This window comes from Zootoca vivipara, chromosome 4 (assembly GCF_963506605.1).
Source record: "Zootoca vivipara chromosome 4, rZooViv1.1, whole genome shotgun sequence".
In the NCBI taxonomy this organism is placed as follows: domain Eukaryota; kingdom Metazoa; phylum Chordata; class Lepidosauria; order Squamata; family Lacertidae; genus Zootoca; species Zootoca vivipara.
In genome coordinates this window covers 70,007,457-70,022,616 of record NC_083279.1, presented here as the reverse complement: position 1 = coordinate 70,022,616, position 15,160 = coordinate 70,007,457, and the positions used below count along the sequence as shown (strand labels likewise).

Below are 15,160 nucleotides of genomic sequence, written 5' to 3'. Positions count from 1 at the left end.
CTTCCCTAAACAGGGCTGCCTTGAGATGCCTTCTAAAGGTCTGGTAATTGTTCTCTTTGACCTCTAGTGGGAGGGCATTCCACAGGGTGGGTGCCACTACCGAGAAGGCCCTCTGCCTGGTTCCCTGTAACTTGGCTTCTCGTAATGAGGGAACCGCCAGAAGGCCCTCGGAGCTGGACCTCAGTGTCCGGGCAGAACGATGGGGGTGGAGACGCTCCTTCAGGTATACCGGACCGAGGCCGTTTAGGGCTTTAAAGGTCAACACCAACACTTTGAATTGTGCTCGGAAACGTACTGGGAGCCAATGTAGGTCTTTTAGGACCGGTGTTATGTGATCTCGGCGGCCGCTCCCAGTCACCAGTCTAGCTGCCGCATTCTGGATTAGTTGTAGTTTCCGGGTCACCTTCAAAGGTAGCCCCACGTAGAGCGCATTGCAGTAGTCCAAGCGAGAGATAACTAGAGCATGCACCACTCTGGAGAGACAGTCAGTGGGCAGGTAGGGACTCAGCCTGCGTACCAGATGGAGCTGATAAACAGCTGCCCTGGACACAGAGTTGACCTGTGCCTCCATGGACAGCTGTGAGTCTAAAATGACTCCCAGGCTGCGCACCTGGTCTTTCAGGGGCACAGTTACCCCATTCAGGACCAGGGAGTCCTCCACACCCGCCCGCCTCCTGTCCCCCACAAACAGTACTTCTGTCTTGTCAGGATTCAATCTCAATCTGTTAGCCGCCATCCATCCTCCAACCGCCTCCAAGCACTCACACAGGACCTTCACCGCCTTCACTGGTTCTGATTTAAAAGAGAGGTAGAGCTGGGTATCATCAGCATACTGATGGACACCCAGCCCAAACCCCCTGATGATCTCTCCCAGCGGCTGCATATAGATGTTAAAAAGCATGGGGGAGAGGACAGAACCCTGAGGCACCCCACAAGTGAGCGCCCAGGGGTCTGAACACTCATCCCCCACCACCACTTTCTGAACACGGCCCAGGAGGAAGGAGCGGAACCACTGCATGACAGTGCCCCCAGCTCCCAAGCCCTCTAGACGGTCCAGAAGGATGTTATGGTCGATGGTGTCAAAAGCCGCTGAGAGATCCAGCAGAACAAGGAAACAGCTCTTACCTTTGTCCCTAGCCCGCCGGAGATCATCGACCAGTGCGACCAAGGCAGTTTCAGTCCCATGATGAGGCCTGAATCCTGACTGGAAGGGATCCAAATGGTCCGCTTCTTCCAGGCGTGCCTGGAGTTGTTCCGCAACCACTCGCTCAATCACCTTGCCCAAGAATGGAAGATTTGAGACTGGGCGATAGTTGGCCATATTGGCCGGATCTAAAGATGGTTTTTTAAGAAGCGGTTTAATAACCGCCTCTTTCAGCGGGTCTGGGAAGGCTCCCTCATGGAGAGAAGCATTTACCAACCCGCGAAGCCCATCGCCCAGCCCTTCCTGGCTAGCTTTTATAAGCCAGGATGGGCAAGGATCAAGGAGACAGGTGGTTGGTTTCATTCGTCTAAGCAGCCTGTCCACATCCTCGGAGGTAACAGATTGAAATTGATCCCACAAAACTTGACTAGACAGGACTCTAGCACTCCCCCGCCCCGGCCCTGCTCCCACGGTGGAGTCTACCTCTTCCCGAATCTGAGCGACCTTATCTGCAAAAAACTTTGCAAAATCATTGCAGGAGATCATGTAGCCCGTACTGGGCCCGGATGGAGCAGGTGGTTCCGCTAAATTGCGAACCACCTGGAAAAGTCTCCTGCTGCTGTTTTCTGCAGATGCGATGGAGACGGTGAAGAAGGTCCTCTTCGCCGTCGCCATTGCCACTTGGTAGGCTCGAAGTTGAGCTCTAGCCCGTGTCCGGTCTGATTCAAAATGAGTTTTCCGCCACCGGCGCTCTAGCCGTCTCAACGACTGTTTCATTGCCCTCAGCGCCGGGGAAAACCACGGGGCTGTCCGGGCTCCATGCAATCTGAGAGGGCGCTTCGGAGCCAGACAGTCAATAGCGCTGGTTAACTCCGCATTCCAGCGGGCCACCAGGGAATCAGCTGAAAGGCCATCGACATGGGATAAAACATCCCCTACCACTCTTTGGAAGCCAATTGGATCCATTAAGTAGCGGGGGCGGACCATCCGAATCGGTCCCACCTCCCTGCAGAGGGAAAGGGTTGCGGAGAAGTCCAGTTGCACCAGAAAGTGATCTGACCATGGCACTTCTTTTGTTTCGCTTTTACTTAATGTCAGATCACCAACATCCATAGAGGTAAACACCAAGTCCAAGGCATGTCCGCGGCTATGAGTTGGGCCAGACTTATTCAGGGACAGCCCCATGGTGGCCATGCTTTCCACGAAGTCCCGAGCAGCTCCTTGTAAGGTCGTGTCGGCATGGATGTTAAAATCCCCTAAGACAACCAAGCTAGGTGTCTCCAGGAGCACATCCGACACGACCTGAAGCAGCTCGGGCAGGGAATCCTTGGTGCAGCGGGGAGGTCGGTACACCAAAAGGAATCCTGTACTGCCTCTATTGCCCAACTTCCAGAACATGCACTCAGAGAACTGGGTCTTCCCAATAGGACGCCTGGTGCAAACTAATGACTTCCTAAAAATCACTGCAACCCCCCCTCCCCGCCCAGATGGCCTGGGTTGCTGTGCATAAGAGAAACCTGGTGGGCAAGCAGCGCCAAGAACGGGCCCATCGGCTTCCTCCAACCAGGTCTCTGTCACACATGCCAGGTCAAATCCTCCATCCACAATCAGGTCGTGAATGGCGGTGGTCTTATTCATCATCGACCTGGCATTGCACAGCAGCACCTTCAGGTCATGTGGGTATCCCTTGCCTATTCCAATATCCGTCCGGTCAGGACCAGACCTGGAGGCAGGGATAGTCCTCAGACAACGACTAAGTCTGCCTCCTCGGTAATGACATGGTCTGGTCTTAGCGTAACTCCTCCTCCTACCCGTGACCACTGAGATCGGTTGTTCCAGTGCACACACCCCTGTGGAATCTGCCCCAGCCATTTTGCTTGCTGGGACCCCCTCCCGGGCAGCCCTGACCCCTCCCCTTAAAAACAAAATAAAACCTCTGTAAAAAACAGCAAAGAACTCAACAAAAGAAGAACACAAAAAAGACAATAAAACAATAAAACCAAAAACAATAAAAATTACAAACACACTAAAATTTAACAGATTCCCACACCCAACTAAAAATCCCTCCCACCTCCCACCCCAAACACAATAAAACAATAAAACCAAAAACAATAAAAATTACAAATACACTAAAATTTAACAGATTCCCACACCCAACTAAAAATCCCTCCCACCTACCACCCCAAAGAAGATAAAAACATAAAAAATTCTTTAAAAAGCATTTTAAAAAGAACTCTGTGCTGTTTCAAGTTCCCCTGGGCAGCACCAGCAGCAGAGTGGCGGCAGCAGTCCTTTATGAGGCCTTCCAGGCCCCGCCCTAAACCAGGTGGAGAGAGGTAGGGACAGGGCCTGTGGGCACTCACAGCAGGAGAGAGTCCTGGGCAGCACCAGCAGCAGAGCAGCGGCAGCAGTCCTTTATGAGGCCTTCCAGGCCCCGCCCTAGACCAGGTGGAAGGAGGCAGGGACAGGGCCTGTGGGCACTCACAGCAGGAGAGAGTCCTGGGCAGCACCAGCAGCAGAGCAGCGGCAGCAGTCCTTTATGAGGCCTTCCAGGCCCCGCCCTAGGCCAGGTGGAAGGAGGCAGGGACAGGGCCTGTGGGCACTCACAGCAGGAGAGAGTCCTGGGCAGCACCAGCAGCAGAGCAGCGGCAGCAGTCCTTTATGAGGCCTTCCAGGCCCCGCCCTAGACCAGGTGGAAGGAGGCAGGGACAGGGCCTGTGGGCACTCACAGCAGGAGAGAGTCCTGGGCAGCACCAGCAGCAGAGCAGCGGCAGCAGTCCTTTATGAGGCCTTCCAGGCCCCGCCCTAGACCAGGTGGAAGGAGGCAGGGACAGGGCCTGTGGGCACTCACAGCAGGAGAGAGTCCTGGGCAGCACCAGCAGCAGAGCAGCGGCAGCAGTCCTTTATGAGGCCTTCCAGGCCCCGCCCTAGACCAGGTGGAAGGAGGCAGGGACAGGGCCTGTGGGCACTCACAGCAGGAGAGAGTCCTGGGCAGCACCAGCAGCAGAGCAGCGGCAGCAGTCCTTTATGAGGCCTTCCAGGCCCCGCCCTAGACCAGGTGGAAGGAGGCAGGGACAGGGCCTGTGGGCACTCACAGCAGGAGAGAGTCCTGGGCAGCACCAGCCATGTTTCTAAGTATTTTATTAAAGCATGTTTAATAAGCATGTTTCTAAGTATTTTATTAAAGGTAAGTTTGCTACTGCAACTAAATTTAATGCAATCCTCCCACTATGACTCTTAGAACTAAGACCACTGTGTTCCATGTGGCTTCTTCCCTTGTAAATGTGTGTAGGAATGCAGCCTTGGGCAGATTTTTTGCTGGAGAGGTAAGCTTTCAAATATATTTTAATATTAATATATTCACTTGTTTGGAAGGCATTAACCAGTTTCCCAGTTTGTATTTATTATGAACCAATAGTTAACTGCTCCTTCATGGTTTGTTTCCCTACTCACATGAAGAGGATGTGTCTTAGTGCATGGAACTCATGCATATCCTGAATTCTTAAGTCAGAATTTGATCATGAAAACAAGGCCTATGTGCTGCTTCTCCCTACCAATGAATTGCAAACAGCAAGTAGCACTTGTGAATTAGAAGAATTTTAAACCTCTGCATGTGCGGAGTTCAATGCCTAGGGGGCTAGAACAAATAAAATGTCTAAACATACAAAAAAGCAGGTGAAGTCTATATTAATCATGTTTGTATTTAAAATACATACCAGTTGCTCATATGCTGCAGCTCTGTTCTGATAAAATGTAGAAAGGTCAGCATTTTTCTCAGGCGGACATAAACTGATGGCTTCAGTATAGCACTGAATGGCTTGCTCATATTTCCCAGCTTTAAAATATTTGTTGCCTTTGTTCTTTGCTGCTTGGGCTCTATCAAGAGGACTCTGGAAAAAAAGATATATTTACCATTCATACATATTTTGAAAATACAAAAGGGCGGTCTTAATAAAACTTTAAAGTCTCCAGAACCACCTTATAGAAACTGAGATATGAAAGCTAGGAGCTAAACGCCACCTTAAACCTAGGTTATGGGCGCAACAATGGAATGCCTAGGCACATTTTTTAATAACAGTGTGGTGTAGTGGTTAAAAGCGGTAGACTCGTAATCTGGGGAACTGGATTCGCATCTCCGCTCCTCCACATGCAGCTGCTGGGTGACCTTGGGCTAGTCCAGGCATAGGCAACCTTGGCTCTCCAGATGTTTTGGAACTACAACTCCCATGATCCCTGACCACTGGCCCTGTTAGCTAGGGATCATGGGAGTTGTAGTTCCAAAACATCTGCAGAGCCAAGGTTGCCTATGCCTGGGCTAGTCAGTCTCTCAGTCCCACCCACCTCACAGGATGTCTGTTGTGGGGGAGGAAGGGAAAGGAGATTGTTAGCCGCTTTGAGACTCCTTTGGGTAGTGATAAAGCAGGATATCAAATCCAAACGCTACTTCTTCTTCTTCTCTAACAAGAATACAAAGCTGAAAATGAATGAACTGCAGTTAAAATATTATGTTCATTTTTCACACAGTCTAGTCCTTCTCCTGCCCACCCCCTAATATTCTTAAGAGGGTCTCTTCTCCAGTCTTCAGAGTAGCTGGAGGAAGACAGGAAAATGTCCTCTTTTCCTTCCACTGCAGTTTTAATCTGAAATCTTAGGCGCAGTACAGTCCTGAGCTCAGAAACTGCTCACGCTAATGAAATTCCATAGCAAAATGTGCCTAGAAAAATGGGGGTTTTGAACACTGCTGGGTGCTGATCACAATTAAGCCTCTATTTTATAAAGGTGCTCCTTCTATAGGTAAACAAAATACAGCATTCAAAATGTGACAAAGATTTAAACATTTCCCCCACCTTTATTTAGATGAATCTATATATAGAGCATCTTCAGAAGAGGCCTATATGAATCTCAGCTACATATGGTTATAAGATGATGTGCATACAAGGCTACCACAGCTGCCAGCTGAGAGGAATGTTTAAAATATTTCCCTAGCTTATGAAATATTTGTGGTGTAGATCTTGCTACCAATTTAAACATAAACATACTCTATCACACAAAGATTATTATTTTAATAAAGAAAATAGAAGTAGAAGATAAGCCTCTTTTTATTACCAGCACAGGAAGGCAATATAGCTTACACATGTACCTCCTTTCAAGTCCAAGAGAATACACAACTTAAGAGAGAACACTGTTATGGTCACTGAACATTCTGTGATGCTTCTTGCTTGCTAATAGTTATGAATGACCATTTGATACTTGTACAACGACAGCTAACAAGACAGCCTTCATGCTTTCCTGTTGACTGGGAACCTATGACAAGCCTTTGAAAGGCAACATTATCCAACTGCAGTGGTACCTCGACTTCCGAATGACTCAACTTCCAAAGGTTTCAACTTCCGAAGTCGGCAAACTCGGAAGTCTTTTTGCCCCGCGCGCGGTCCGGCATGCGCAGAAGCGCAAAATTGCGCTTTGCGCATGCGCAAAACGGACGCTTCGACAACCAAAGACTTCGACTTACAAAGAGCGCCGCGGAACGGATCGCCTTCGTAAGTCAAGGCACCACTGTATAAAGGTGGCGCCAAGAGAAATTCAAGTCAGTTTGAACTTTAATTTGGACTCCTAGAGAGGCAGACAAGAGAGCTGAGTTTTAAGCTGGAGTTGACTAGAACTGGGTTCAGTGTCTTGGAGTTGAGTGAACTAGTTATTCTCTGGGAATCTCAGGCATGATTGGCAGCTATATTACTAGCTTGCTTGCTTCCATAATGCTTTGATTATTTTTTGTAAACTAAAAACAAGTATTTATAGGATACCATGTATCTCTAGGGTTTGTTTAGATAAAAAAGTACTTACCGTAACTCTGTAGCACTGAACCTAGACAATTCTCTGCTCAAGGAAATGAGATGTGTGTTGAGGATGTTAATATGGACTTTTTAAATGAAACTGCTCAATGTGCAATAAATGTGGTGACATAATTACATTCTCACTTGCAGCGATAACTAAGAATCACTATGAGTTTTGTTTATTTCTAAGGGGTCAATTGGAAGAACTGACTTCTTCAAAATTAATGTTTTTAAAATTAAGACTCCTAGTTCTGGGAGTATAACATATTTCATTGGTAAAATTTACATTATGGCCTCAATCCAAAGCTTTGTGGATTCCTTTGCAAACACAATGGCTTCATACATGAAGCAGGCACAGGGCTGTATTGCATGACTTAGAAAATTATGTTGCTCACAATGGAGAAACCCTACAAGCATGCAAAATATCCTTTAATTTCTACATTGAAAGAAAACACATCATAACAGAAATGTTAATTTAGACATTAGTTGCTAGCAGATGAAATCTATATTACCTGTCCAAAACTGCTCAAGTGCCATAATATAGACTTAATGTCATTTAGTCTTGCAAAGGCTGTTTGAATAGCACTTTATGATTGCTACCTTGTCTCTCAAACACAAACTCCCTAAATGAGATAATGCAGAAGAGTTGTTCATTTGTAAAGAAAACTATGGTAAAACCAAGCTGATAAAAAGGTTTGTGGTCAAAAGTAAACACTAAAGGAATGTGCATTGGTCTTCATTATTTTTTCATGTCACAAAGCTTATGAAAAAGGCCTTTGTTTTTAGGGATGGTGTCTTCTCAAGCAGAATGAGGAATTTGCTGTCATTTAATAGGCATGATCTCAGTGAAGCCAACATATGACAAAAATTGACTAGAGATATATAAAAGGACAAGTTTCCCCTTTTTCCTTACAGATCTCTAATTAAAAACTGTCTTCCAAACACCACAGGCATTTTTTTATTATTGTGCTCCAAGATCAGTACCAAAATGCCGGTGAAAAATAACTGGCACTAACCACCTATACCACAAAATGCCTCTCCAACAAAAATGCAGTGATTTTCGCTATAAGATATGAAAAGCTTGAGATTTGGAATACCTTCGGCTAGAAAAAGATTTCCAAATTCTAGGCACCTACATCATTTGTTAAGAGGGATATATGACTTGGGGACTTTTTAATATTTTCCATTCATTAATACAACAACAACAACAACAACAACAAACTAACAACAACAACAAGATACAAATGTAATTAAGCTGCCTAAACAACAGAACAGGGGTCAGCAACCTTTTTCACAACAACAACAACAACATACAAATGTAATTAAGCTGCCTAAATAGAACAGGGGTCAGCAACCTTTTTCAGCTGTGGGACGGTACACTGTGCCTCAGACCTTGTGGGGAGCCGGACTATATTTTGAAAATTCCTATGAATTTTCTATGCCCCACAAATAACCCAGAGATGCATTTTAAATAAAAGCACACATTCCACTCATGTCAAAACACCAGGCAGGCCCCACAAATCACCCAGAGATGCATTTTCAATAAAAGGACACATTCTACTCATGTCAAAACACACTGATTCCCTGACCATCCGGGGGCTGGATTGAGAAGGTGATTGGGCCGCATCTAGCCCCCGTGGGGGCCTTAGGTTTCCTACCCTTCAACAGAAGATACTTATCCTATTTCACATTAAAGAAAGGAAAAATATATAACTACTCATAAGATCAATAAGTTTTAAAAGTGCACTTTTAAAAATTGTCATCAATTATTTAACCTGATATGGAAAGTCCTAATATTCATTCTCTAATGCTTGCAAAGAGAATGCAAGCATTCCAATTTCACAGTATTTCTTTAGATAGATAAAAAAATAAAATTCCACATTGGAATCAGAATTAAGCAACTGTTCACATCATGCAGTTGGACCACACATTTTCAGGGTACAACAATGTAGGTAGAGCTACTTTGAGAGCTAGTGCACCATGTAAAAAATAAAGCCCTTACTTTAACCCATACTTTATATTCCTAATCCATGGCCTGGCATAATTGGCAATGCTTTCGTGTTAACAGCTCCCATCAAATGCAAGAGACTATATACATTTTATTCTAAGATTAGAATGACTAGATTAGAATGCTGGCAGATTCCCACTATCAAATGACTGCACTCCTTAGAAATCTCAGAGACACCACGAACTTTCATTTTTTTATCTATAGGAACATTTACTAATACAGAAATAAGATGCCTGACTACATTAAAACAAGAACTGTTTCCAATTAATGTATGTATCTCTGCCTTTCTTAACTTGCAATAATTACCTTGTAAGATTTAGACAGGGTACTAATTCCCAAACTGTGTGGTTGTAAGTGCTAAAGTGTGACTTGAAAAAAAAGGCAACAGTTTAGGAGCCGCAGACCAGGCCATGGGGAAGACCCAATGCAGCTTTAGCTGCCACTACTGTATGTGAAATGAGACACCATCCTGAGGAAGACAAAGATGCACTTGGATTTCCCCAGTTATCAGTACAGATGGCAAGAGCATGGAAATCTCTGAAGCATTCATTACCACTGCCCAGAAAGCATACCTCCATGCTCTGGACACCCTGGGCCATGAATTAATTAAGCACAAGGGAAAGCCTCCACTATGATGCACTTTGAACTGGAGCATCCTGCAGTTACAAGGTATCTTTTGAATTTAAAAAGCAATTTCCTCCTATTTTAATCAAAAGTTGCTTATGGAATCAAAAGTTTGAGAAATATTTACATAAAATTTCAAAATATAGGTCTCTAAGTCAAAGCTATTGCATTTTATTTCAAAGCAGTCTAGCTGAATCAGACCAAAGGCCCACAATAAATATATGAGAACAACAGCTTTCTCCCCACTTGTGTTCTGGAGCAACTGCTAATCAGAGGCATACCACCTCTGAAACTGGATGTAATACTCAGCCATTGTTAGCCTTATCCTCCATACATCTGTCTAACCCAATTTTAAAGTCATCCAAGCTGATGGTCATAACTACCATCCTGTAGCAGTGAATCCTAGTTTAACTACCGTGTTTCCCCTTTTTTAATACGTAGTCAGAAAGTAAGCCATGGCAGCATTTTTTAGGAGTTGCTATATACAAGACACCCCCCGAAAATAAGACATACCTCTCATACTGTGTACAGCGAGACCGCCGAGCGCCCCAGCCAGCCAGCGGAACCCAGCCATCCAGCGGGGCCTGGAACCGGCTGCTGCCGGAACAGGCGGCTACAGAGTGGAGCGCTCCGCAGCGCCGAGCACTCAGAGCGCCCCGCAGCACCAGGCGAAGCGCCCAGCCAGCGGCCTGGCCTCTTCCTGTCCCAGCCGAGGATGCCTGCCGCCCCGCCGCCGGAACAGGCGACTGCAGAGTGGAGCGCTCTGCAGCGCCGAGTGCTCGGAACGTCCAGCAGCGCCCAGCCAGAGCGGTGAGGCAGAGCGGCGGCCGGAGGCCCGCTGGCCCTTCTACGCCACTGGAACGTTGTGGGCCGCATGGCCCGAGGCAGAGTGGCGGCAGGAGCCCTGCTGGCCCTGCCATGGTGACGGGCGGCGGCGGGAGACCTGCTGGCCCCTTCCACGCCGCCGGAATGTTGTGGGCTGCATGGCCCAAGGCAGAGCGGCGGCGGGAGCCCCGCTGGCCCTGCCAGGGCGACGGGCGGCGGCGGGAGCGCTGCTGGCCCCTTCCGCGCCACCGGAACGTTGTGGGCCGCATGGCCCAAGGCAGAGCAGGCAGAGTGGCGGGAGGCCCGCAGGCCCTTCCGCGGCGCCGGGGCACGGACAGCGGCAGGAGCGCTGCTGGCCCCTTCCACGCCTCCGGAGTGTCATGGGCTGCATGGCCCGCCGCCGGAATTTTGTGGGCAGGGAAGCGGGAGGCAGGCGGGCTGGGCGATGGGCCCATGGCTGCGCTCGGTGGGACCGGTAGTGGGCTCAACGCTGGTCTGCGCCGGCCTGCGCCAGGGGCTTTGGCTCTGTCCGCTGCCGGCGCACGGCACCTCGCCGTGGCCGGGATCTGGGTCCTGGTTGCGTGAATGCCCTCCCCTCCCATAGCAGCGCCCGGGACGAGGCTGCCTCTGAACATGCACAGAGAGACACCCCCTTCCCACCCCACCCCCGCTAGTCCAGTGCCGGGGAAAAGGTGTCTTGGAAAGCCGGGTTGGGTTTATAGCTCGGGATGGGGTCGGTCTCTGAGCACGCGCAAAGTGCCTCCCTCGCCGCTGCCTTTGCACTTTTTTCCTTGTCTCTTTTTAAAAGAAGTTGCTCCCCAGGGTGGGTCCATAATAAAAACCTAATAAAAAATTAAGACATTCCCTGAAAATAAGACACCTTGTGTTTTTTTGAGGAAAAAAAGTTATAAGACGGTGTCTTAAAAAAGGGGAAACACGGTATGTGCTGTGTGAAGTATTTTTTTCTTTTGTCCTGAATCTTCCAACATCAGCTTCATTGGATGAGCCCTGGATTCTAGTACAGTGGTACCATGGTTGTTGAATGGCTTGGCTCCCAAACAAATCAGCTCCTGAATGCCGCAAACCCACAAGTGAGTGTTCCAGTTTGCGAACGTTTTTCGGAAGCCAAACGTCTAACACGGCTTCCAATTTGAGTGCAGGAAGTTCCTGCAGCCAATTGGAAGCTGCACCTTGGTTTTCGAACGGTTCTGGGAGTATGTTTGACCGGAACGGATTAAGTTCGACAACCAAGGTACCACTGTATTATGAAAGGTGAATAATGCACTTCTAGCCACTTTCTCCACATGGTGCATCATTTTACACATCTCTATAATGTCTCTTCTTACCTGTCTTTTCTTCCAAACGGAGAAGCCCCAAATGTACCGTATATGCTGGCGTATAAGGCGACTGGGCATATAAGACGACCCCTTACTTTTCAAGTTAAAATATAGAATTTGGGATGTACTCCAGCCCTTTTTTGGCGGGGAGGGGAGGCTGTCTTCTCCAGCACTCAAGTCTGCAGCCGGGGAAATGGTGGTTTGTTTGTTTGCTTGCTTGCTTAGTTATTGAGAGGGGGAAAGAAGCCAGAGAGCGGAGAGAGAGACAACGAGGCTGGCTCAGTGAGCAAAAGGGGAATAGAAGCCAGGGAGAGGGAGAGAAACCATAGAGAGGATAGCGATAGAGGGGCAGAGACATCGGAGGCTCACACAGCCAGCGAAAGACGCTGAGCAGCAGTGAAAGAGAGAGCGGAGAGAGAGAGAGACGGAGAGATCCCTTTGCTTTGCGCTGACAAAAAAAGAAGAGGCAGCAGCTTGACACCAATGAAATACACAAAACTGTATCTCTGCGCTGATCCAGGTCACAAAGCCATGAGGGAGCCATTCTCCCTGGCGGGGAGCAGCCCCCTCCCGAGCGCGCTTCTTTGCGTTCATATGGTCACTGCATACAGTGGGGATGCGGCCGTTTTTGAGCTCCCCCCACCGTATGCGGTGACTGCAGATTCTTGGACCCGGTGTATAAGACGGGCCCCCAACTTTTGAAAAAAATTTCCTGGGTTCAAAAGCCGTCTAATACGCCAGTATATACGGTAATATAACTTTTCCTCATAGAGGAATTGCTCCAGGGCTTTGATTATCTGGTTGCACTTTTCTACATCACTTCCAGTTCTGCAATGCCCTTTCTGAAGTCAGGTAACCAGAATTGTACAGTTCTGTACACCTATTTCAACAACTACTTATCCCTGTTTTAAGAACATAACAGACACAGGAGTACAAATTTTAGAATCTGTACTGTATTAGAAATAACTAGCCTGTGGCCCTCCAGATGTTGCTGGACTACAACTTCCATCATCCCTGACCCATTCAATATACTGTATGTACTTGCTGGGAAGTGGAGCTCAATTACATCTGGACAGTCACAACTGGTTAGCTGTCCTGCTCTATATCCTCCAGATGGATAAAAATCAGTTCATAACTGCACTGGTTTTTCATGTGCTCAGAGCTCTTTCAAAGAAGCAATAGGCATTATCTGCAAGAGGACTGTACCACATGCATGACTACATAACTGAATTACAGTAGCTGCACAGCCCTCACAGACAGGTCACCAAAAAGGATTTTGCTGCACTGGGGTTCCATAAAATGTAAGTAAAGCATAGTCCAATGATATGCAGTATATTCACATCACCAGTGCATATCCCTGTCCATGTCTGTGCTGCCATGACCAAAGAGACATGCTTAACACACTTGGAAAGTCCTACACCTATAACAGTAAGAGCTGCCTTGAGGAAGGGCTTTCAAAGGCCCTAACCAAGGCATCCATACTCTTAAAACCAAACCTATGAAAATATATATCAAGTGGATCCTCCATCTCCCAGTGATAGCATAGAGTCTTATAACTGGATTCCCCTTATTCTAGTAATAGCACCGGGTCTCACAATTGAGGGGTTTGTAAAGGCTAACTCAAGTTCCTATCCAAAGTCAATTACAAATTGGGACCAGACCCTGTCTGAGGTTTAGGGCCAATTTCTAACGGGTATAAAACCATCTCAGTCCTTTCGCTACAGCAGTCCCACCCCACCCCACCCTGCCAGGGCCAGCAGCAAGAGGCTAGAATCAATGGCGGGGGGGGGGGGTCAGCAACTGGAGACCGCAGAGGAAACGAGGGCCCTCATGTGCTACGCACATTTAACTCCAACGATCATTCCCGCCCATCCAAAGGTGAGGAGGGATTGGCGGAGGCGACGATGGGTTGGGTGTCTTTTCTGCCAACCCCTGGGAGGGGCCGCGCGGTTCCACACAGCCGAGGGCCGCTGGAACCCCAAGGAACCAGGTTGGGCTTCGGCACGTGACCGGCCTCCCGCCGAGCACACGCGGCCACCGCGACGCCCGCCTCCCAACAGCTTCGCCTCGCCAATGTTCCATTCCCAACGGCCGCCCTCGAGGCGCTGGTCGAGCCCCGTTCCTCTCACGCACCGTCACCCCAGCCCGAGCCGCCCTTCCCGCCCTCTTCTCACCATCTCGTCCCCACTGGGGCCATCGGGGTGTCCGGCCCCTGAGCCGTCGGCGGGCCCCGGGCTGGCCCTTCCCTCGGGGGTCTTCCTCTCACTCGCCCCTTTGCCTCCGCCCCGCGGGGCGCGCCTCCGCCGGCCCCACAGGTACAGGGCTCCGGCCCCGAGCAGCAGCGGCGCTCCCAGCGCCAGGGCCAGCTGCCAGCGCGGCATCCCCGAGCCACTCCCGCCCCCGCTGGCCTCCACGGGCTTCGAGGCGGCCATGATCCCCCGAGCGCCCCGCAGCAGCAGCTGCTGCTACTGCTGCTGTTCGTCCGGCGGCGGCAGCAGCCGAATCAGCCCAGGAGAAAGAGAGAGCGAGGGGTCAACGGAAACGAGGGGCATAACGGGAAAGGAGGCCTATTAAAGCTTCCGCTCGCCGCGTTCCTTCCCATTACCAGCAAGTCCTAGGCTGCAGCGCCACCGGCTGGCCGGATGGAGCCGGCGCAGACACGGGAGAGGCGGAGGAAGGAGGAACACCGGTCGGTCCACCTGCTGGAGGGAAGCGGTGTAAGCGGAGAATGCAGAATCATAGAATTGCAGAGTTGGAAGGGACCCTAAGAATCATCTAGTCCAACTGCTTGCAATTCAGGACTGTGCAGTCACGCAAGGGAATGTTATTGAAATTTAATTTCCTGCAGGGATTAAAAAAAATGTACATCCCGCTGACACGTGACATATCTTAGACATGTATGTATGTCTATAAATACATACATGTATATGCAAAACATATATACCTGTAAATGCGAACATTTTTTAAAATTATGAAATAAAATCACATCAACAAACACCACATTCAGACAATAAAATAATGAACATTTGTGGGGATCACATTAGCAACCTCTACTCCATCTAATATACTCTAGTAGGAAAACAGCCTCCCCCCCCCCGGTAAGGTTGAAACTTGGCAATTGGTTGGTACGGTGGTACCTTGGGTTACAAACACCTCGGGTTACAGACGCCGCTAACCCGGAAGTAGTACCTTGGGTTAAGACCTTTGCCTCAAGATGAGAACAGAAATCGTGCAGTGGCAGCAGGAGGCCTCATTAGCTAAAGTGGTATCTCAGGTTAAGAACGGTTTCAGGTTAAGAATGGACCTCTGGAACGAATTAAGTTCGTAACCAGAGGCACCACTGTACAAACTAAGAACTTCAAAAGAAGGCTGCAACATGAAACTACTC

General features: G+C 48.7%; 1 protein-coding gene across 1 annotated transcript in view; it reads right to left on the bottom strand.

Annotated features, from left to right (window-relative positions):
* The window catches only part of TOMM70 (translocase of outer mitochondrial membrane 70), a 29,729-nt gene extending 15,419 nt beyond the window's left edge, over nt 1-14,310 (bottom strand). The window contains exons 1-2 of the mRNA XM_035115222.2: nt 13,947-14,310; nt 4,861-5,034 (exon numbers count right to left, since the gene is read on the bottom strand). Of these exons, the coding sequence (XP_034971113.1) occupies nt 4,861-5,034; nt 13,947-14,204 (432 nt within the window). The 5' untranslated portion in view covers nt 14,205-14,310. The remainder of the gene's footprint in view (nt 1-4,860; nt 5,035-13,946) is intronic.
* Nucleotides 14,311-15,160: the final 850 nt, after the last annotated feature.